Source organism: Ctenopharyngodon idella, chromosome 20, assembly GCF_019924925.1.
Source record: "Ctenopharyngodon idella isolate HZGC_01 chromosome 20, HZGC01, whole genome shotgun sequence".
NCBI classification, from domain to species: domain Eukaryota; kingdom Metazoa; phylum Chordata; class Actinopteri; order Cypriniformes; family Xenocyprididae; genus Ctenopharyngodon; species Ctenopharyngodon idella.
The window spans coordinates 30,597,879-30,623,797 of record NC_067239.1 but is presented as its reverse complement, the minus strand read 5'-3'; the positions used below and the strand labels follow the sequence as shown (position 1 = coordinate 30,623,797).

Below are 25,919 nucleotides of genomic sequence, written 5' to 3'. Positions count from 1 at the left end.
CGTTTTACTTTCACTTTCTATTTCACAGGATGTGCATACTCTGTTATTAGGGAGCAGCAGTGCTGAGCGAAAATTCTACAAGTCAAAACACTTGTCAGATGCTTTTAGGCTCTGTTGTGCAACAAATCCTCCGCCATGGTCTTGTCAGTCATCTCGTCACTTACTCTCGTCGTGTGATCAGTAAAGTCTGATTCTTGCTGCATTATGTACGACTCTGCAGCTCGTGTTGGATGAGCTGGATGGAAGTGAAGCAATCTTTATCCAACTGAATTAAATGATTTTTATTTTTAGAAAAAGCAAAACGACAGTGGAGGAGTAATGTGAACGTAGCAGTGGCCTATTATATCCTTCTATCCTAATTTCTCCATCACGCTCCATCATGGCAATAGGCTATCATGAGACTGCTTTTCACCTTGACGAGAAATCTCGTCACATTTTCATCTCGCGAGATCTCATTACAACCCTAATAAAATGTATACCATGAATGCAATGTAAGTCACTTTGAATAAAAGCATCTGCCAAATGCATGAGTCAAAACCTTTGATGAATCATGTTTAAAATTATGTATGTACATTTATGCATGTATGTTTAGATTTGCAAAATGCATTATGCATTTATGCTTTCATCAAACCTAAAAAATACATTTGAATTCAAGATGCATTTTCTAGGAAGCAAACTCATGATCTAGATGTTGCTGGTGTCATACTCTACTGTTTGAGCTCTTAACCATGAAAATTTTGAATGATCTATATCACATCACACAATGCAACCAAAGCAACACTGCAAAAAAGTTCTTTCTGAGTATTTTTGTCTTGTTTTCTAGTACATATATATCTAAACATTCTAAAATCAAGATACATTTACTTGCGAAGCAAAGTGACTTAATTTTTTTTTTTTTCTGAAAAATTGATCAAAATCAAGTGATTTTTTTGCTTAAATCAAGACAAAAATATCTGTTAGTGGAGTCAGTTCTTTTCCCTTTGAATTAAGTTTATTTTTCTTACTTTATTTGCAGATATTTTTGCATGCTAATTCATTCCTAACATAGCCAGTGCAAGTTACTTCATATGAGCATATCAATTCACTGCAAGTCTATGGGAATTCTTCTTCTTTTTTTTTTTTTTTTAAATAATTTGTCAGGTAAGTCTGAAAGTCTGATCATTTATTAGTGAAAATAAGTACTAGCACAGCATCAACAAACATGATTTGAAAAATCATTCATGTCTGAATCACAAGCGCTGCAGGACGACACACGCTGAACTTCAATACTTTACTATGAGCACTAGTAGTACTGATGCTTGACATATTTGTCAGAAAAATGCATTAAAATTAGACTGACAGGAATGTTTTCAGAAACAGGAGCAGAAATCAAGTACTTAAACACATTAGTGTTTGTCTATCTCTTTCTTTTCAGCTGATCTCTATGCTTCACTGTAGATTTACTTTATTATATTATTTGGGTTATTATATTTCACAGCGCCGTCATGAGAGAATGGTGCTTCCTATGAGGCCGCAATTCAGTTCTCATTTATTCTCATTAATTTCATCATGATTGTGAGTCATGTTCATTCTCATTATCGTGTGTCATCTTTATCTTACAGTGTTTTATCAGCGTAACACCCACCCAGACGCATCTGCCACGGGCACAGATAAAAACCAACACACACACAGACAGATGGAAAGAAATGTGAGAAGACAAATAAAATGATTATCTGATAGACTGAGAAGGATGAGAGATATACCAACCCAATAATAGGGTGTTTAAAGCCCAGTTTGACACACGTTTCTTGGATCTCCTTTTCCAGCCAGGCCTGAGGACGGACTAGGTACTTGACGAACTGAGACACCCACCAGACGGACGGGTCGCCATGCAGACGCTGCAGTCGAGGCGCAAGGTCTTCTGGGATAGCAAGCGGAAGGTATGGAGGTCTGGGGTGAAGACTGTCGACAATGGGCAGCTCCACCACCTGAACGTCTCGGTCATGATCCTCACCTGTAGAGAAACATGTTATATCATCATTTTAAAGTTTAAATTCGGCATGAAACAGAAGTTATGATGGTCTTTTCTTCCCTATTGTGATATATATTCATGTGAAACAGCATCTGGAATGAGAACAAATGTTGGGCGGGGCTTGATTTTGTCCGTGGGGAATTGATTGGATGGTTGTGGTTTGCTATTGGTGGATCTCATGTGAGTGACAGGTTGCCCCGCCCTCATCATCAGAGAAGAGAAGAGATGCTGCAAGAGGGAGGGGAAGATATTTTGAATAAAGCTTACGAGGCACATGAATTTAAAAAAAAATTGTGCACAGATAAATCACTTATAATATATACTGTAACATACCGTAAAAAAAAAAACAGGAAATGCAAATTTTGATTTCATGGTGACTTTAATGGATTATATGCACAATCACTTCTGCATTTAGCCTCAGTGGTCAATGCAACTTCAGGTGCAGTGCAGTGTATGGAAATTGTATGCAGTCTGTATCTGTAAAATGTGATAAATGTAAACTGTATTATCAAAGAGCTCTATATATGAAGTTGGATATATATTATACTCAACTTTATCCTCATGCATACAGTACACTCACATAAAGCAATATATATATTATATAGCAAATCTCAACTGTCTGTTTTTTTTTTTTTGTTGCAAAATGTAACTATATTATCACCCAGCTCTTTATATACATTTGTATGTCCATCTTTATCTGCATACATACACACTCACGTAAAGCGATATATACTATATAGCAAATCTCGACAGCTTGATTGTTTATATTTTCGCAAAATGTAAGTATATTATCGCCCAGCTCTAATCTGCTAAATGTGACTATTAGGTATTAGGAAATTAAGATATTATACACAGTAACATAAATTATTTTCAGTAAAGCTGCTTTGAAACAATATATATTAAAGCACATTACAAAAATACTAATCCAATAAAATAAAAAATTAAGCACAAAATTAAAGGGGACCTATTATGCCCCTTTTTACAATATGTAAAATAAGTCTCTGATGTCCCCAGCGTGTGTATGTGAAGTTTTAGCTCAAAATTCCCCACAGATCATTTTTATAGCATGTTAAAAACAAAAACGCAAAAACGCACTGTTTTTGTGTGTGTCCCTTTAAATGCAAATGAGCTGCTACTCCAAGCCACCTTTCAACAAGAGGGCGGAGCTTCAAGACCTCATGCTTGGCCATACCGGCAACAACAAAACAGGGCAATCTCACACATTGAAAATGTCCGAAACTGTCAGTAGCGGTGTTTAGCCTTATATGTTTCAGAATCAACCTTTGTGAAAATCCAGTATTGAAAAGACCCTTGTTTGTGAAGCAGTCAGGTACAAAATGGTTGCCGCAAACATATAAGACTTATGACATTTTCTTCGAAAATGAAATTTAACCACGATGTCCTCAGTGACTCAGATGGTGGGAGTCTATGGAGACTCTTATGTTCACTGGGACATCCCAAAGCACAACACTCGTAATGCCTCTTTGGTGCAGACATTGTACAACTCCAGCTGCTACAGCGAGGATACAGAAATGGTGGACTCTGGAATTCATTATTAAAAAATGTTGTACTTACTATAGTTGTTAATATATATAATATATGATATTATAATACATTGTAATTATTTGTGATTGTCAGTTATTAGAAATATGACAGAAAATAGTTTGCTACTAGAAGCTCACGCTGCACTGAGATTTTACAGGAAATACGTCGGCAGTTGGTGAGAATAGAGTCCATTCAATTATGCAACACTCTGGCTTCATTCCAAACCTTCTCTACTGTCAGTGAGCTTCAGGCATCCTAACCCACACACAAACACACGCTGGCAGACGATTTTATCCAAAGCGACTTACATTTTCTCAGTTCATGCTTTCCCTGGGACTGGAACCAATGACCAGGGCCGTCCTTAGGGCGGTGCAACTGGTGCGACCACACCAAGCCCCATGCTTTACACCGTGTCCAGTGTTGCCAAGTCTACGGCTTTCCTGCGGAATTGGGCTACTTTAACACAGCAGCTGCGGGTTGTTTTTCATGTCCGTGGGTGCGACCCTGGAATGCGAATTTTACCAAGGGAGCCCTGCCAAAATTAAGCTGATTTTACCCACCGGAACAGGATTTTTTTCATGAATTTGATTATGTATTCCATTTCGTTGCGAGTGCAGGGAGTTTGCAAAGAGAGCCCGCCCACACGCTCTTCTGATTGGCTGTGATTTTGGATTGACTTTATTGCGTCTCCTAGTCACGTCCTGTCTGGTGTGGACAGACAAATTGTTTGTCGCTGGAATCTTATCACATCGCGTCATGGTGTAAGGGGCCCCAGACCGACCGAGGGGCGTTGCTAGATGTTTTACTTAAAAAATAATAAACTTTACAAAATTATGGTATGTTCAAATAAATCTGACCTGAGAACTCTTGGAAAACAGCACACAAATCACCACTTTTACCCAACCTTTATGGTCCTTTATGTTCGTTTTTGGAACTCAACATAGTCTGTCTGCATCTACTTTCATTTTACACAAAATAGCAGAAATAAAATCATTTTTGAAACGACATGAGGGTGAGTAAATGATGACATGTTCACTTTGCTAGCTGTGTGAAACAATAGATACTGGGTGAAACGGTTCATTTTTAATTGGATGGAACATTTTTTCTATCAAACCTTTGTTGAATAAAATACTGAGCTAATCACAATGCATTCCGGGATTGCAGATACATGCAACGCTGCCAAAATGGCCAAAACAAAGCATTTAGCTCCCTACTGCATTGCCAATGATGCTTTCAAGGTAGGAAGCTCAATAGAATTTGGAAGAGAGCCGCGGCATTAGCATCAAGTAGCTGAACCTGGCACTGCTCACTCAACCCATTTATCACCATTTCAAGATGTATGCAAATGCTTGATATAAAACACAAACCATATTTTAAAGCACAACCAATTCACAATGCATCTAGCTGAGGTAGAAACAAAGAAAATGTCCAATTTGCATGAGAAAACTCATGTTTTTTAACAAGAACGCAGCAGCCACACCTGAAGACAATCGCTCACTCCTATCAGCATCTGTCTGCGTGCACCTGTGTGCTCAAAACAACACCAACGCTGTTACTAAATGATGAAAAATAGAGCTGCAAACATGCTTTTGAGCTGAATTCTTCTGCCATGTGATACAGTTCATTAGCCAGTAACTGTAGGCTGTTTATGGTAGACAAATGTAGTAACTTAGAGCATTTTATTGGCATTTTAAAACAGTTCAAATGAGAATTTTCTGTTTTATACTCTAGCATAACCTCAGCTGGAGTTCAGAGCATGTCAGTGGATTTTCATCAGCTAACCGTAAAGAATAAACGCTCGACCTGTCACAGGTTTTCATAAATGTTTGATGCAGATGTCTCCTGTAGCGTTTAACTGCATTAAAGCGTTGCATGGTTTATGTGGTGCCGTGCAGATGCAAAGTCACCCCTGAGAAATAAAGACTGATTAGATTTAATGGTGCGGTTTGCGTTACATGGGGCAAAGGAAGGACAAGAGCGCGAGAGGACGACGGCAGCAGGAGGAAACCAGAGACTTTGATCTGCAGAAATATTCCCAAAGTGTTCCGGAGGCAAGTTTCTTCAAAAGTCGCCGGGTTTCGCATGCCAAGGTGACCCGTTTCAGCGCTCCTGCGCACAAACAAACTCGCTCTCCCTGGTGCTGGAATGACTGGCGCTGGTCTCGGGGCAGAAGTCTGGACACGTCAGATTAAGCAGGTCACTTACCCGGAGTCCTTTCACAAACATCCTCCAGAGAAACACAGAGAGACAAAGAGACACAGGCCAAAAGAAAGAGCCAGAGAGGCAGAAGCGGCAGATATTTATTCGGTAGATAAACAGTTTTTAAAGGGACAGCTCACCCTAGCCTGGAACATGCTGCTCTTTTCCATTCAATGAAAGTAAAGGGATGGATATGGTCAAGCTCCAAAAAATATAAAAATATTATAAATACATAAAAATATTTTAAAGGGGACCAATAATGCCCCTTTTACAAGGTGTAATATAAGTCTCTGGTGTCCCCAGGATGTGTCTGAAGTTTCAGCTCAAAATACTCCACAGATAATTTATTATAACTTGTCAAATTTGCCCGTTTGGGTGTGAGCAAAAACACGCCGTTTTTGTGTGTGTCCCTTTAAATGCAAATGAGCTGCTGCTCCCGGCCCCCTTTCCAGAAGAGGGCGGAGCTTTAACAGCTCACGCTTCGGTTGCTCAACAACAACAAAGCTGGAGAATCTCACGCAGCCAAAATGACGAAAGTGTTCAGCCTTACATTGTTCAAACCGGAGTCGGACACTGATGGAGAGACTCAGGAAGAAGTTACAACTTTTAGAATGAAACTGGATGTTTCTGAACGGTTAGTGGATAAATTTATATAGTTTCTGTGGAGTTGATTCAACTCATTGACTAGCATGTGCCGTCATGTTAAACTTTTATGCAAATCCAGTGTTGAATTGACCCTCGCTTATGAAGCAGTCCGGTGTAAAATGTGTAACAACACTCTACTACAACTACTACCTCAGCCCCTTTGTTGTCTGTTCAGATTTTCATGATATTTCCTCTTTAAGGTGATGTAGTTACATTGCACTTACTCAAATAAGTACTGAGTAATATTAATTAACTACATGTACTTACTTTATTTATTTATTTATTTTTTATTATGCAAACAGACAATTACAATATTTACAGAAAAGAAATTAAATGCAAAATACAAATACAAAGACCAACAAAACATGCATAACAGCCAGTATGATTTGTGTGTGTGTGTGTGTGTGTGTGTGTGTATAACTAAGTGTAACTGGGTGTGGGAGTGGAAATATATGAATAAAGGAGCATGTACGAAAGTACAACAGACATAACCAGAGTTAAGAAAAAAATATATATCAAAGAGGGGAAAAAAAAGAAAAAAAAAGAAAATTGACAATAATAATGATGAAGATAATAATAGTATCACACGCAAAAAATGAGGAAGGTGACAATAGCAACAGTAATAGCAGTATTAATAATAATAATAATAATAATAATAACAACAATAATAATAATAATGATAAATCCAATTAATAAGAAATGACAAATAGTAATAATAGTATTAGCAGTAGTAGTAATGATAAACATTAACAAATATACTCATTTCATCCGGAATGAGGGGGAGGTTAAAGGATCAGGAACAGGAAAAATAAAGATAATAGTAATAGCAATAATAATAATAATATTAATAATGGTAATATTGATACAGCCATTAATAGTAATGATAATAGTAGTAGTTGCAATGGCAGTGATAATAATAATAATAATAGTATTAATAATGGTAATATTGATACAGCTATGAATAATAAGATATTATAATGTACTTACTTTAGAGTTACGGTGATGTGTTCAAGAAGTTTAAAAAGACACGAGGGTGAGTAAATGATGACACTGTGTTCATTTTTGGGTGAACTTTCCTGTTTCATTCTCTCACATGCTTTACTGTCACGCCGTTATTAGAGGAATGAAATGGTTATGATTAGCCTACAAGAACTTGAACTGAGTTTAGAAACACAAACCGCAAATTAACCGAAGCAGAAGGTGTTGGATAGAAGCGGCTTTGTTTTAATAATTTGTCAAAAAACAAGTTACAGCGGGTCTGCTAATTATGAGCGTTAAACCAGCTGAACACGGCTTTGACATTCCCAACCACAAACCAACTGACAACTAGCTCATTAAAACTCTCCCTAACAATTAGAAAACAACAACAGTGGCCCGCCGGCTGTTTTACAGCCTTTCTATGAGCAAGTGCACATGTGATCAGAGTGTGCTTGAAATTTTAATTAGGTAAAGCATGAAATATTTAAGAAAAAAAAACTCCCAAGCCATTCCCAGGCTTACGTAAGAGCACTCGCAGCTCTTTTTCTGCTTTTTTTCTCGTGGCTGGAATGGGTTTTGACAAGAATCCTCAGATAATCTATTCCCCCAACAGATCCTCGGCTGTAATAATTAGGACACAAAGAAGAGAGGAAATTTTCACATGTCCTCATTACACTTAAATATCTGTCTTGTACTAGAGCTTCACACTTTGTCTATTTAGCATTAGGAGCATTAGAGAAGTGGACTGTAGTTCACACGACACACATGGTGAACGAGTTTTACAGTAGAAAATGCTGCTGCACAAATTCTTGTTAAATATGACCTGATGGATTCAGCACAGGAAGACTTCATTTATATATAGCACATTTCAAACATAGTGGTAATTAAAAGTGCTTAATTGGCATAATAAAGAATAAAATTATAATCTGATCTGAGGATTGGAATATATAAGCAATGACAAATGTTAATTTAAAAATGTATTAAACAAATTATAAGGAAAGGGGGAAAAAAAAAAAACAATTAAATCAATGCAGCACAGTGTTTAATCAGAGAATGGAGTAATGTTTTAATTAGAGACGCCTGCATACATCAATACATTTAGAGACCGGTCAAAAGTTTGTTTCAGAAAGATTGTTAAATGTTATTGAAAATGTTATCTCTTCTGCTTACTAAGGCTGCATTTATTGAATCAAAAATTTTGAAATATTATTACAGTTTAAAATAACTGTTTTCTATGTGAATATATATTAAAATGTAATTTATTTCTGTGATCAAATCTGAATTTTCAGCATCATTACTCCAGTCTTCAGTGTCACATGATCCTTCAGAAATCATTCTAATATGCTGATTTGATGATCAAGAAACATTTATGATTATTATCATATGTCTTTACTGTCACTTTTGATCTATTTAATGCATCCTTGATCAATAAAAATGAATGAAAAAACAAAACAAATAAAAAAACAAAAAACAAAACAAAACATACTGACCCCAAACCTTTGAATGGTATAGTCTATGAGACAAGATGTTACTGCAAAAAATAAACTTGCAAAATCTGATATCACACTGGTTTTGCTGTTAATTCAAGAAATGTGTTTTATATATTCAGCAAGTATGTGATAATACACATTATTTGGATAATGTAGTTTCCACAAAAATATGAAGCATAATATGAAAATATGAAACTGTTTTCAACATTGATAATAATCATAAATGTTTCTTGAGCAGCAAATCAGCATATTAGAATGATTTCTGAAGGATCATGTGACACTGAAGACTGGAGTAATGATGCTGAAAATTCAGCTTTGATCACAGGAATATATTACTTTTTAACATATATTCAGATAGAAAACAGTTATTTTAAATTGTAATATATTTCACAATATTACTGTTTTTACAGTATTTTTAATTAAATAAATGCAGCTTTTGTAAGCAGAAAAGGCTTTTTAAAAACGAAACCTTACGAACCCCCAAACTCATTCGATCGGTTTCTTTTTATTTGATTCAAAACAGTCAAACTAACATTCTAAAACAGTGGATGCGCCACATTTGAAGCCGTGGTAAATAGTCACTGTTACCAGACAGACTTTATGTTTTTATTTTCTCTGGAATAACATGCACTGATGAATCATTCACAATATGACAAGCTGGTCTTCAATAGGAAGGCCCATTTTAATGTTGACTTACTGACTTCATGTCACCATGAAATCAAAAATGAAATTTTTTTATGGAATATTGCAGTAATTATTATAAATGATTTATCCATGCACATCATTATTTTTGTTAAATTCATGTGCCTCATAATCATTAATCAAAATATCTTTCCCTCCCTCTTGCAGCGACATCTCTTCTCTGATGATGAGGGCGGGGCAACCTGTCACTCACATGAGATCCAAAAATTGCAAACCACAACCATCCAATCAATTCCCCATGGACACAAATCTACATTTGTTCTTGTTCCATAAGACGTTTCACTCAGATACATGTCACAATATGGAAGAAAAGACTGGCGCAATTTCTGTTTCATGACGACTTTAAGAAAGAAAGAAATATTCCGAAATCTGATCATTTACAGCACTCACCTGACCAGTGTCCGGTTGTGGCTCCGGATCGATCCGTACAGGTGTCGCTGACGGGTCGGAAGACCGTCTCCCATCCTTTGGGAGCGTAGCGCCAGTTGTGGGACTCGAGGATCAGAACTCTCTGCGTGCCGTAAGCGATCATAAAGCAGTAAACCACGTGATGGAGCTGACAGCCGTATCCACAGCCCTTATTGATGTTACAGACCAGCTTACGAGCCTTACTGCAATCCTGCGGGTTCTGATCGAGATGAAGAAATGACATACACTATTACAATTATGACTGCATTTTAGGATAAATGACTTTGTACCAATATACACTCTTAAAAATAAAAGTTCCAAAAGGTTTTTTTTTTTTTGCAGTGATGCCATAGAAACTTTCAGCGAACAGTTCTTAAAAAGAAACATTTTTTCTTAGTGTGAAGAACAGTTTAAAATCTTAAGAACCTTTTTTCTGCTATAAAGAACCTTTTGTGGAATGGAAAGTTCCATGGATGTTAAAGGTTCTTCATGGAACCATCAATGTCAATAAAGAACTGTTATTTTTATGAGTGTAGTATGTATACATTGAAATCAAATGCAACACTCTGCTAAACTTCAGAAGACTGTTTTTCCACAGTCCATCACCAGGCAAAGCATGTTTTCAGCGCAAGCTTTCAGGTTTTACGCAACGATCTGTGACGAGTTTATAGTCTCTAGTGAGAGCTGTCTGACTTCATTATGATATCAAATTCACTGCATGTAAGTAGGATCTCAAAGAAAGAGACAAGAAAGAGAAATACAGACAGAGAAATAGAGACAGACTGAAGGACAAAGACAGAGACAGAGAGAGCCACAGGTTCTGTGAGTCAGACGGCTCTTTGGAAATTTACATGGTGAGATTATAAGAAAGGTAAGAAAGGGTTTTATGACATGCTCACTGGATCTATTTATTTCATTCAGTATTTTATCAGCTGGCAAAGACTCAGGTTAAATAAAGTGCTCCAGCCATCTCAGCTGGGTCACAAAAATAAATAAATAAATAAATAAAAATAAAATAAAATAAAATAAAATAAAATAAAAAAATTATATAATGTTACAAAAGTTGTTATAAAGTTCTTTTTCAAATAAAAAAATACTGTAAATACTGTAATACTGTAATAAATAAATACTGTTCTTTTGAACTTTGGTTCATTAAAGAATCCTGAGAAATAAAATGTATCACTGTTTCAAAAATATGAAATACTAAATACTGAAAATTCAGCTTTGATCACAGAAATAAATTACATTTTAATATATATTCACATTGAACACAGTTATTTTAAATTGTAATAATATTTCACAATATTACTGTATTTTACTTATAATTTATAATTTTATAAATACAGTAATATATATTTTATAAATAAATAAATCCAGCCTTGGTGAGTAGAAGAAACTTCTTTCAAAAACATGAAATAATAATAATAATAATAAAAACACTCAAAACCCGAAACTTTTGAATGGTATAGTGTAAATAAATAAGTAAAATCCATGAACAAATAAGAAAATGAATAAATCAAATGAAAAGGTGCTGAAGCTTCTTGCCCTGCTTGAAGGAGATTTTTAAATCAATATATTGTTTATGTGAATGAGTGTGCAGGATGATTTTCAGAACGTTTTGAAGCAAAAATTCTAGGCTACAACATACATATTTCAAAAGTCTTGTGAACAAATATTCAGTATGGGTTTTATGGCCTTATGTCAGTGACAATTTTTTTTTTTCACAAACCACGCATAAACAATTTTCTCAAAACTACAAACTGTTTCACACATGTTGCTCACATATTATTGTAGCAGAGTTTGTGCTGAATACAGTGTAATCAGACTTCAGCCATGAAAATGTTAAAAGTAACAGAAATAAGCACAAATGTCAGGGCATGTCAAAACACCTCAGACCCCAGAGGGTTAATTATTATTGTACAGTACTAACAAAACCTGCAGTTAAAGTATTGGGCAGGAATTATGGTTATCCTGATACACATTTGTAAAAGATTAACTGATTCTGTGTGTCCAACAGGGGAATTTCTTAGCTCCCATTATTTCCCCTCAGAAATGCTTTTTCGTTTTTATTGTGCCATTAGAGGAAATGAGTTACGATAATCAAATTGTCTGGCGGCCCTTTCACATTGGTGTATGTCTGTGTTTTTTTTTTTTTTTTTTGAGTGAGCGCTATATAGATTTCACTCTTAATTCAAATTCAATACTGTTGGCACAGAGCTTGCTATGGCAGCAGATGAAGCAATCATTTCAAAAAGCTCTCAAAGTGCTGCCTTAGCAGAAAACAGGGGGAGAAAACACTTACAAAAATGTACTGTGATGGTTCTATGATACAGTGATGGTATGGAAATCAGTGATCAGATAGTATTTGGTATATAACATGATACTGAATGATAACCAGATCATTCCTGCTGGGAAAAACAGACACCAAGCTGGTTTGAGCTGGTCTAGTTTGCTAGAATAGTGGCTTACCATCTAAACCAACTGAAAATCATCTAAACCAACTAAAAAACCATCTAAACCAACTAAAAAAAAAATCTAAACCAATTGAAAATCATCTAGACCAATTGAAAACCATCTAAACCAACTGAACACCATCTAAACCAATTGAAAACCATCTAAACCAATTGAAAACCATCTAAACCAACTGAAAATTATCTAAACTAATTGAAAACCATCTAAACCAACTGAAAAACATCTAAACCAATTGAAAACCATCTAAACCAACTGAAAAACATCTAAACCAATTGAAAACCATCTAAACCAACCATCTAAACCAACTGAAAATCATCTAAACCAATTGAAAATCATCTAAACCAATTGAAAACCATCTAAACCAACTGAAAAACATCTAAACCAATTGAAAACCATCTAAACCAACCATCTAAACCAACTGAAAATCATCTAAACCAATTGAAAATCATCTAAACCAATTGAAAACCATCTAAACCAACTGAAAACCATCTAAACCAACCTAAAACATTACTAATTAGCAGCTATAATTATTATCATGTTAAATAAAGTGGGATCTTTAATGACTCCTGATTTGACAAACTTGTGCTTCTTTGCAGAAAACGAATAATGCAAGATGGAGGCATCAGAGTGGAGATTCAAAAGATCCTGCAAGTCTTTAAGACAGGATGAAAATAGTTAAATAAATCAATAAAAGACTGACTTCACTTGATCTTACACTTTGACTTTCATTAGCGGCAGTTTGTAAAGAAAATCTAAATCTCGAACGGCATCAGTATTTCCTTTTACCAGCCTTTTAGTGAGATCAGACTGACATGAAGTCACAGATTTCAGTAAAAAGAGAAAGAAGGGGAGAAAAAGGAACAGACCCAGGAGAAGGTCAGAAAAAGATATTTAATTATTGTTGTTCGCTGAAACAAACATCATTATTATTATTGCTCGTACACAGGGTTAGTGATTTGGACAAACTTTAAGTATTCATCTTGATTTGTTTGTGCTCCAGACATGAATGATTCCTCAAATCAGAAGATATAAAATGATCATGGACTGAAACTACTCTTTAATTATTTCAAATCCTTATCGAACAAATGCAGAGAAAAATACTTTTAAATTCATAATATTTCTGTCAGACAAACCCCTTTGACCTAAAATATTTTTTTAAATACGCCCTGAGGTTATAAATTAATATTTCAATATTTTCTTTCAATTTTTTTTTTTTTTTTTTTTACATTTTTATTATAATGTTTCAAACACATTTGCTTGTTTATATTCCCAAATATTGGTTAATGTTCACATGACATACAGGTAAACAAATGCAATGTTTCATCTTTTTTAGTAAGTGTTTTATTTTGATTATTAAAACTATTTTATTACATTTATTTAAGTTTTACATATTAATGATTTAATTATTACACTCTAAGAAAAGTAATGTAAATGTCCGTAAACTTAACAGATAATGTAATGGCAGAAAAGCTAACAAACACACCTCTCCTCAACAAACCGCATAATTTGATGGATCCATCATATTTGGAGCACCAAAATATTATGCATTAAAAACTGTTTTTTGACATTGATAGTAATAAGAACCATCATTAATAATTGAGCACCAATCCAAATGTATAATAACTGAGCACCAAATCAGCATATTAGAATGATTTCTGAAGGATCATGCAACTCTGAAGACTGCACTGCATAAAACGATGTTCTTCCTCAGTATTTTTGTCTTGTTTTCCAGTACAAACATCTAAACATTCTTAAATCAAGATGCATTTACTTGAGAAGCAAAGTGACTTAAGATATTAAGTCTCGTTCTCTGAAAAATCTATCAAAATGAAGTGAGTTTTTGCTTAAAACAAGAACAAATATCTGCCAATGGTGTCAGAAAAATCTTGTTTTCACTTTAAGTTGATTTTTCTGACTTTATTGGCAGATATTTTGTCTTATTTTATCCTTAAACTCACTTTTCATATTTATTCATTTTGTTTCTCAAGTAAATGTATGTTTATTTAAGAATGTTTAGATATTTATACTGGAAAACAAGTCAAAAATACTGAGGAAGAACATCTTTTTTTTTTTTTTGCAGTGTAGTAATGCTTTGCCATCACAGGAATAAATGACATTTAAAATAAAAAATAAAAATAAAAAACAGTTCTTTTAAAATGTAATAATATTTCACAACATTACAGTATTATAGGAAGAGTAACATCGGGAGGAAGGTTCGTTCTGTACCTGCAGGTAGGAGATCCTGTTCTGCACCAGGCTGGAGAGATCTCTGGCCTCCTTCTCTCTCCAATCACCCGCTCCGTCCGCCTGACTGAGCTGGTGCAGGTCTGTCATGATCGTCCTGACAGCACAGAAACACACAAGAGAGACGTGTTAAACCTCCTCCTCTATATCTGACAATGCATTGATGACCAGAGCTGGGTAGTAACTGCTTATATGTAATCCGGATTAAGTAATCAGATTCCAAAAATGACATTTTAAAATATTTGGACTACAGATGATTTTTTATTGATTACATGATTACATATTATTGACAAAATGGCAGTGAATTATTCATATTTCATTGATTCTCCCTAATCTAACCATTGTATTACTATCTCTTTGGTATAGGCTTTTGTCTTTCAAACACAATAAAATGCACAAATTCATGCCATTTTGTATTTATGTTATTCTCAAACTTTTTGTAAGCCCAACCTGTTGTCAAAAACATATGCGAGTTTAAACAGTTTCACTTTAGTTCACGCCTTTATGTATTTTAAAAGTATTTTTAATGCATTAATTTAGTGTGTACTGTAGTTTCATTAATATCATGAAGTTTTGGTCATCAAAGACATTTAATATGATGTTCAGTATGTATTTTTTTTTTTTTTCCAGTTTGGTATGTTTGCACAAAGCTTACATTCAAAAATAATTGTAAATGATTCCTAATTTGTTTAATTTCTGTGTTAAGTTAACTTGATATGTACAGGGTTAATATGTATTTGATAATATGTCCAGGGTTAGTACACTTAAAATTAACACCAAGTTAAGTGAACTTAATTGTTTAAGTACATTATATAAACACCAAGTTTGACAAACTTAACAATTTAAGTACACTCAATGTGAGAACCAAGTTAAGTGAACTTAAATATGCAAATTTTGGGAGACTCCATTAGTCATTTGAATTGAGGGAACGAGTTTACTCAATCAATTGAGTTCAGTCAACTTATTAGGGTTGTGCCTTGTAATGCACTGAATAATGCATTTTATGAGCTCATGAATAATTGTAAACACAGTTATAATACATTATAATACTTAATGTTACACCTTCAGAAAGTACAATGCATGACAAACAACCAATTTCAGATGTAAGAAGGAATCTGCACATATTACAATGCACATTTAACTGGATTACAACTGATATAATGCACTACAATGTACATTATGAATCTCTTTATAATGCATTATACATAAAGGCTTCAAGTTTGCCAAAATAGCCTATCTGCCAACAGGGTCAGAAAAATCAACTTAACTCAAGGGGAAACAAGATGATTTTTCTGATCCCATTTTCAAAGATTAATATCTTAAGTCATTTTGCTTCTCAAGTAAATGTATCTTGATTTAAGAATGTTTAGATATTTGTACTAGAAAACAGGACGAGCGGCTCTGAAATCTGATTATTGCTCTATTAGGGCTGCAATTACCAGCCTTTTTACAGTTACACAATACATTCACTGCCAGAGAGAGAAAAAGGCAGTCAAAGTGCCTCGTCCTTTCCTTTAGCCTTCGTCTTGATGTATTTTGCAGCATTTTAATGTGAACCGAGGAAAAGAACAGCATGAACATTCAGCACAACATCTCCTATTGTGTTCTACAGAGGAAATAAAGTACAGGTTTGGAATGAGTAAATGATGATAATTTAAATTTTTGGATGATTCATTACTTTAAATCAAATAATACATCAAAAAGTCGGAATTACAGTTTAGTTTTAGACACTAGTAATGCATGAATTCTGATCATTTGCTAATTCAAACAGATGAGCTTATGCTGAGTTTATGAGGAGTTTAATTATTACTTCATGAATGAGAGACTCCTCAGGGAGCCGTTTTCTTCAACACAGCACAGCGTTAAATGTGTATCGAGCGTTTCTCTTTGTCAAAACAGAAAAACAGGTGTGAATGTGCTGATTGACCGCCTGAGAGACGCCGAGATAATGAGATATTGACAGCGTCTCTATCCGTAATTAGTCTAGCGGGTGATAACTCAAAATTAAGTGCTGCTATATTTCTATTATGCCACTATTAGTGTCTGGAGCTGTTTCATAATGGAGAAACTAGAGATGCACATCAATTCTTCATCATCCATCTCATCAAAAAACAATTCTGAATGTTATGAAACCAGTTGAGAACACGCTCGACTCATATTTCACCTCAAAATCAGAAGAAAACAATGTTTTGCTGAAAACCTATTTTAGAAAGATTTTTTTTGCATTTTGACAATTAATTATATAAATAGTATAGTTTTTGCTGCTTAATATTTTTTTGTGGAAACTGATTCAAAAGTCTGGGGTAAGAAAAAATAAATAAATAAATAAAACAAAAAGAAATGAATACTTTTATTCAGTGAGGATGCAATCTATTGATCAAAAGTGACAGTAAAGACATTCATAATGATATAAAAGATTTATATTACAAATAAACGCTGTTCATTTGAACTTTCTATTCATTAAAGAAGCAGCTCCTGAAGACTGTTTTCAACATAGATAATAATAACAATCATAATTAATAAGTGAGCACCAACAATAATTTTTAATTAAGCAGCAAATCAGCATATTAGAATGATTTCTGAAGGATCATGTGACACTGAAGACTGGAGTAATAATGCTGAAAATTCAGCTTTGATCACAAGATTAAATTACATTTTAAAATATATTAAATTGTACTAATATTTCACAATATTACTGATTTTACTGTATTTTTGATCAAATAAATGCAGTCTTGGTGAGCAGAAGAGACTTCTTTCAAAAACATTTAAAAATCTTACTGATTCCAAAATTCTGACCGGTCAACTTTTTTTGTAATTATTATTTTTCATAATGCTTATTCTAATTAAATGAGTGCAAGCCGGTCATGTTTGAGTCTATTACAGTAAAAATAATATTACAATGTGTTTTTTAATTAAAGACAATACAGAAAACATGTCCTTTATGACTTCAATAACACATTTTTCTCTTTTTTTTTTTTTTTTTTTTTTTGCATTAAAAAATAGGCTTCATGTTCTTTATGCAAAATCTAATATACTTTTGACTACGGGGCAAAACATGGTTTGAAAGATTCATAAATAAGATAAAATATTATTTTAATTGTTTATCCAAGATGATGATAAGGTTAAATGAGAGCAAATGAATTTCAGATGTGAAATGCATGTCATTTTTATTTGTCCTAAAGATCTAAAGGTGATCTCTTTATATTGTAATAGAAGTCTCTGGTGTCTCCAGAATGTGTCTGAGAAGTTTCAGCTCAAAATACCCCACAGATCATTTATTATACCATGCTCAAAATGTCCCTTTTTGGTTGAAAGCAAAAACATGCAGTTTTCGTGTGTTTTCTTTAAATGCAAATGAGCTGTTGCTCCCCACCCCCTTTCCAGAAGAAGGTGGAGCCTTTACAGCTCGTGCCTCAGAGACTCTGACAACAATAAACAAACCATATGTTTGTTATTTGATTATCATCTGTATTGCGGTTACGCTCACGTGAGACTGCAGCTTTTCGCTATCATGAAAGTTTAGAAAGTTTGCATGCATTTTAAAGCCATACCAGTATAAATTTTTGATATATCGTTTTCTGAGCGCACAGAAAGCAGTCAAATACACACAAAGCTAACATAAACACAGTCGGTTTAGTCTGTGAACGTAAACAGCTGTGAAAGAAATCGCATGTGTATAAAAGAAAAACAAAATCACTCACTGCTCTTGACTGAATAACTTTAGTAGCTTTAATATGAATACATTTCTTACTTGAATGCTGCTGTTAAATGCTCTAGCGAGGAGATAAACATGGCAGATGGTGTACGGCTCACTCAGGGGAGGAGACTGTTACAATGTGGCATCACAATGTATAGCATTTTTGAATAGGAGAGACTGTCTCAGATTTATGGGGAAAATAACAGTGGATGGATTTGTGTACACACACTGCGGACACATAATTATGTTTTTTTGCACAATAGGTCCCCTCTTAAAGACAAAGTTGAAATGATTGAAACATCCAGCCAGAGTCGCCTGAGCAATAAAAGAGCAACGTTAAGCAACAGTGTCTGACCTCTGCTGATGACCCAGGTCCTGCAGGAGTGCGTCAGTGTGTTTCTGTCTGTCAGTCGGATTGATGTGACTCAGCTTCTGGATCTCACTATGAATAAAATACCACAGCTCTTTCACCCCGTTCTCCACCTTCCTCCGCAATTCTTCCTGTTCTCGACCCGGACCAACTGAGAAAAAGAAAGAGATTCAGAAGTGCTCTAATTAAGGGATAAGGTCTGAGAGGATGTGATATAATGTGAAGATAATCACAGCTAAAGGGCCTTAGTACAGAAAAGTATCTAGTATGCAGTTGACTTAGCAGCTATTACTGTTGACATATGTGTTTTATATAAAAAGATGGCAGGTAGATTTGTAATAGTGTGTGAGTTTTAAAGGAAATTGCAAAAAAAGGTTACAATTGCTGTCGATCTCCCCTACAGATTAGTCTGTCCTTTTTTTTTTTTCTGTTCTCATTCGTGTCTCACTCTATTCTGTCTCCATCTTTGGCTCTTATGTAATAAATTCAGTTCAGTGCTTTTCAAGAAATCCCTCCTGGGTATAATCTCTGCGGGATGGGTGACCCTGAATGGAGGATCTGTTCCAAACCCTAGTGAGCTACCCAGCTGTATACTGCCTACATACAGTAGGCAGCATCCTGATGGAATTAACTACTCAATAGTTCTCCTCACAGTTAGCATGTTGCCAAACTAAGAACATGATACTCTAATAAGCATAAAAAAATAGCAATCTCAAATATCAGGTTAAATTATTTTTATTTGTTTTTATTTTTTCATCAGTATGTATCTGTATTAAATTGAATGCTAATGTGTTCTATAATAACTGAGTTTACACAAATTAACCAGTTAAAAAGTTTACATACTCTACACAGAAAAAATACTCTAGGTTTTCTAGCATCTTCTGCACATTTTAAACCCTATGTGTATGATTCACACTGAGAACAATTGAGGGATTCATACACAACTTTTAAAAAAGGTGAAAACATTCACTAATGCTTAAGACGGCAACACAATGGATGCAGGAGCGGGGGGATGGGGTGTGTACATTTTTCTTATTTTGTTTGAAGACCATATTTTTTTCATTTAGCACTGCCCTTCTGAAGCTACCTAAGATGTTTACCCAGAAGACAAAATAAGCCCAATCTACCCCGATCATCCAATTGCAAAAGTTTACACCCCCCGGCTCTTAATGCATTTTCTGCAAGGGGTATGTAAACTTATGAACAGAGATGTATATACACATTCTTATTCCTTAGATTTAAACATATACATACAACTATATCAACAAATGCTGTTCTAGTCTAGGCAAGAATTATTTCAATAAGTACTATCACTATGGCTATAAATCTCTTCGACTTGACTTCAGGTGCTGTGTAGGTGGGAAGCTCACTAGGGTTTTCTAACAGAGCTGGTTTATCCTCTAATCCGTCCTCTCATTACTGCAGAGGTGACCTGAGCGAGACACACAGCATCTATTGGTCTTTTTATAGGGGTCAGAACACCATGTGAAGCAGCACAGGGAGAGAGAGACTCTTTAAGGATGATTCTTATATATCTGTGAACTCTGGCCCAGGGTGATGATAATGATGTTGGTAGTTATTTTTGGCAGATCCTGCAGCAAGGAAATTTCACTGACCCTGACCCGTTCCCTACCCATGATTATGCACGCGAAGACTTGAATACACACACAAACATTCAAACTCTACCTACACAATGACTCATTCTGTTGTGATTCTGTTAAACCTACATGGATGTCAATCTGCAAGTCTAGGCCAGAATATAAACAGAGCTTATTTTTTCAATGTTAAAGTGCCCCTATTATGCTATTTTAAAGGTTCCTCATTTTGTTTTGGAGGTCTCCTACAATAGGTTTACATGCATCTAAGGTAAAAAAAAAAAACACTTAAATTTCCCATAATATACATTGCAGCATCAACTCTTTTCACAGTGTCTGGAACGGTTTTGATCAAGAATCTGATCTCTCTACGCTCCTCCTTTTTGAAAGCCTACTCTGCTCAGATCGGTCAGACAGTCCAGTCTGTTGGAAACCAAATGCCCATTACTATATCTCAATTTTAGCTCTGGATCTTCCTCAGCGCTTAAACACACAGTCATAACGATGGCGTCGGCTTTACCGTATCAATTCCAGCGTGTGTACTTATACTTTTAAAATGGATGCAAAGTGGATTTTCTTTCACAGTAGGGTTGTCAAAAGTACTTCGGTACTGAAATTTTAGAAATGTGACAATTCCAGCATTTCTGCAGTTCCGGTAGTATCGAGTATATTTGATATAGTCCGCTGATAGACGCCTGCTTTTAAACACTTCCGTGTGTATCTGTGTAAGCGCTCGGTGAAGAGCGTCAAAGGTTTCTTTTTACAGCATGTTTTTGAAGCGCTGATCATTGTAGCCAATCACAGACATATCTGTTGAGCATGTGAACACAATGGCCAATCAGAGGCGTTTAATTAGTCAGAATTCGCTCAACACCACTCAAAACACATGAGCTTTCATTCACCATGCAGTTTAAAGTTCTGCACACTCGCAAATCCTTTCATTATTACCAACAAAGTGTAAACACGATGTGAATAAGAGATTCATTATGCAGTGTAGATGGCTTTTTTTTTTTTTTTTTTTTGATAGCTGGAGTTTTTCGCAGGAGTGTAGATCGAGTGAGCAGGTGCTGAACATAGCCTGAAGGCCAGAACACACCAAGCTGACGGTCGGACGTCGGACAATGTCAGGCCGTTTTTGAGCATCGGTCAGCTTAGTTTTTTCGGTGTGTTCCGCACTGTTGGCTCTAGTCGAGGGTTTTTAGGCCAACTCAGCATGCTGAATCAGCATTGGGCTGTTGGTGAGAGAGAGGGAACTCTGATTGGCTGTTCAGTTTAGCGAACGAGTTAAAAGCGAAAGTGACGAAAGCGAGAAAAGAAGTCAAGATGGTACAGACTGTTATAATTTTACGTCATCTTACCTGAGCATTCCAATGCACAAATATTTTCATAATAACATGAGGCCAACTGGAATTAAGAAAGTGATCGGCGTGATTGATACTGAAAATGGTAAGCAAGCGCTGCTTTGTTTACGGTTTGTATATCTGCTGTTCTAGTTTCGGTTTCCCTTTTTGAATGATGAATATAGACTATTGATACCCGCTTTAGACAGATATTTACTTACATGCAGGCGCAGTCGCCTTTCATCCTTTTTGTTTTGTTAAACGCAGCTTTTTGGCATTTGACAGTGATATAACCATAGCAAGAGATGGGACAAAATGATACTGTATGTCAAAATAGATGTGCATTAAGTCTAAGAGTGTAAATGCAAACTAATAGACCTGTCAATTGTTCTATGTAATGTGTATGCGTTTCTTTGTTGCACATTTTATTACGAATAGTTCCAACAGTTTTTGCTATGGTACCGAAATTGGTACCGAGAACTGTTCATTTTTACTGGTATTGGTATCGACTACTGGAATTTTGGTACCGTGACAACTCTATTTTGCAGTGCTGAAAACAGCGTCTTCTCGACATATCGACAACACAAACCAAACTCTTCCAGTCTCAGCTACAACTACAGTGTTTGAGGGCGGGGCAAAGCAGACGCTGTTCATAGGCAGCCAATGAAGACCACAGGCTGGCATTATGCAAATTTGTTACAAACCTACGTAGGTTCATGCAAGAAGTGAGCATTTCAGGCAGTTCAGAATCACTTCTTTCTTTTGGAAGACAATAAATCCACTAATCTGCACTTTGATCTTTGAAACTTTGCAGACCTTTTACAGCCACATTACACACTACATGAAAGGTAATATCCAAAAAAGTATAAGTTTAAAATACGTTCTTGTATTAAATTTTCGCATGCAACTATAAGTATGACATTCATAGGCTGATTCCCCCCTGAATAGTACAAACACTCAGTGACCTTATCAAAATCAGCCCGAAACAACAACTCTGGCTCAAATAGGGGTGCGTGTTTGGGTCAGACCTGTTTATCTGACCAATGTAAGACCTTGAGTATTTGGTTATGTATGGACAAGGGTTCGGTTAGGGTTTCTGTTTATCTCTTCTCTTGCCTTCTCCAGATAATCTCTGAAAACTGTGGATCTTCTGTTTGGCTCGGCTTAGCTGCTCCTCAAGAGACCGGAGTCTTCCTGACGATATTGGCCCATCCGACTGTCCTTCTGGAATCCTGCAAAACACACACGGTTTGTTAGCGAACCCCTTCCGCAGTTTAAAGAGTTTGCAAACAGCGGATCTGTCTGCGTTCTCACGCCGCCTATGAAGAAAGCAATCAGACCGCCAACGCTGCGTAAACAAACCGAGAGCGACACGGAAAACGACAGGCTCCAAACACTGATTCACTGGAGCCTGATTATGAATTGGCCATGAATAAAATAATCATAAACGTCTGCTGTGATGTTCAATAGCGTTTAGTGCGCTGCATAAATTTTCTTCCTACATTCGTCTAAGGCATAATTGCTAATTACAGTTCGACAGTGTTCGTTTCTATTCAGCTGATTTAGATGAAATCACCTCTTGACTAATGCGCATTTGGGAAACTCTGCATGACACAAACAACTGCTCATTTAATATCACATATTATCATATTGATCTTTTATTTTATAACTCAATGTTTACTGAATATTTCCATTTGTTTTTATGGGCGGTAAATGGGTCAATATGCGTCCAAATGTTGAAACCACTGAGTAGATCGCTTATATTATGTATTAATATGGTAATCATACATTAATATTAATACTTCTGCTGCATGCATATGCATGAGGGTATATATGCAAAGGAACAAAGATTAGCGTGGAGAAATCAATAGAGCATGTTAGTACAATTTGCAAGAGTGGAGGAGGGAATACTAATTGATTCAAAAGATGCAAAAAGGGCTTTAATTTTAAAGCAAATAACAAAAACAACCAAGAGTGCTGAGAAAACCAACATGCCTTGATACACAAAAACAACACACTACTGTTCAACTGTTTGGGGTCAGCAAAGCTTTTTTCTTTATGAATAACACTTATTCTTAAGTCTAGGACTTAATAATATCTTTCTTAGAAATTGGACAAACTTTGAGTTTTGACTCTGAGTTTCTTTATACAACGGCCCCTATTCTAGTTAGGAATAACAAGATGGCAGCCGAGAGGAGTAGACAGATTTAATGTATTGGAGTTGCATGAACATTCATGTATTTTATCATAAATTTTGTATTCCAGACTTCATGAAGCCATTTTGGTTTCCCAAGGTTCTTTAAAGGAAGCACATAACCATAAATAAAAAGTAAAAAATGAAGACCCCTGAGGATTAACTTGGCCTTTTAAGTCCTGAAATGAACAAATAGACATCTGAAAAACGTCTCTCTTACTGCAATCTGGAAAAGAATTAGGTCGGCCCTTATAAGCAGCTGTGTATCATGATAAAGTTCTATTTAGAATCCAGTTAATAATAATACCACCCTAGCAACATGTCAAGACCACCCAGAACACTATAGCTACTGCATATAAATGTGTTAAAAACACCCAGAACACTCTAGAAATCAACACGTTTAAACCACTCAACCACATTTATAATGACTGTAAGCTTAGCATAGACTCCGTTAAGTATCTAGGAAACCAGCAGAGAGGAATTTACAGCACAGCAAGAACGGAAAAAGAGAGAAATCAGTAATCTTGTGGCCCTCAGGTGAAGCTTTTCCCTTCGGCCCCTGAACATTCTTTAGAGATTATACAAGGACCCTGTCAGCTCCTTCTGGTACTGTCTGCTAGATACTCAAAACACACTTCAAAGAGTGTAGATGTATAATATATTTATGCAAATGTGGACTATATATATAAATATATGCAAATGTAAATGCCTGACTGAGGACTATTGAATTTAAGTATAAATGAAACATGTTATTAGAGTGCAGAAATGCTCAGTTCAATGTAGAGCTGCAAGATTAATTGTTAAAAGACGTGATCTCGATTCAAACATCCATGTGATCTCCTAAATGACAACGATTTGGCTCTGTCTATTAAACCTTTGACAAGTACGATCACAGTGAACATTTAAATCTATGTTTGCGCCGCCGCTGATATAGAGAGAGCCGTTGTCATGTATAGATATGAAACAGCTTCACAAAGTCTTTTCACAATATCATTATTTCTGTGTTACAAACATTCAAATGATCACAAAAGTACTGAGATAAAAGTTTATAGTTCGGATATAAACACTGATGTAATAGAGTAATTCACCTTTTGAAAAAATCTTGGCACTTAAAATAAAGATTGTATCAATTAAATCATTACACCAGTGACACGTGACTGTTAAAAAATGTATTTGTCATTAAATCATTAATTCGAGAGATTCGTTCAAAAACACTGATTCATCCAGGAATGAAACAAGTGAAGTATTTATGAGTGAGCCATTGAATTGAAAACTGATTTTTACTGCAGCAATTAACATTTTGTCAGAACCTCTAGTGAATTCCATGTTATTTCGTTTAGTGGTCTGTTCAGAATCGTGGGAGAATCGTGATCTCTATTTTACACAAAAAAATGTTAGATTCTCAAGTAATTTAGAATCGTGCAGCTCTAGTTCAATTCCATCTAAAGAGTGTGTGACACGAGCACCAGACGGGGCAGAACTTCAGAACTGCTGATGGAGAGCAAAAGAGAGTCTGATACAGGAGGGAACGGCGGCCAAATGACATTACAGCGAGTGAATTACTGTCAGTCACTGCTGCGGCACTCCGAGAGGAAATTACAAGAATCGCAAGATTAGTCAGGAGACTGAAGCCTGAAGATCACACAGATTTGGCGATGAAAAAGAGGCAAGGAAGATACTGAATACTGCAAAATGATTAGTGAATATTAACAAACCCCCTAACCCTACAGTAAGTGTGCTGTTACTTTTTTCACCTGGTGGGTGATGAAATAGGTGGAAAAAATCCCACAGACCTACATTGAAGAAGGGACCAGAGCCGTATCTAGAGACCAGAATACACGGGACTCTGTTCAATTGAACAAGCAAGAAAGAATACCATTGCAACTGCATGGCAATATGTTAAAATCACCCAGAACGCCCTAGCAACTGCATATTAATATGTTACAACCATCCATAACACTCTAGCAACTGCATATCAACATGTTAAGACCAATACACTGGTAACTGCACATAAATGTGTTAAAATCAC

At 35.6% G+C, this 25,919-nt stretch overlaps 1 protein-coding gene across 2 annotated transcripts in view; it reads right to left on the bottom strand.

The window, feature by feature from the left end:
* The window catches only part of fut8b (fucosyltransferase 8b (alpha (1,6) fucosyltransferase)), a 91,133-nt gene that overhangs the window by 6,019 nt on the left and 59,195 nt on the right, over nt 1-25,919 (bottom strand). For both annotated transcript variants that reach the window (XM_051874672.1, XM_051874671.1), the window contains 5 exons: nt 22,813-22,928; nt 18,747-18,912; nt 14,677-14,791; nt 9,961-10,198; nt 1,747-1,993 (listed from right to left, as the gene is read on the bottom strand). In XM_051874672.1, coding sequence (XP_051730632.1) covers nt 1,747-1,993; nt 9,961-10,198; nt 14,677-14,791; nt 18,747-18,912; nt 22,813-22,928 — 882 coding nt within the window. The remainder of the gene's footprint in view (nt 1-1,746; nt 1,994-9,960; nt 10,199-14,676; nt 14,792-18,746; nt 18,913-22,812; nt 22,929-25,919) is intronic.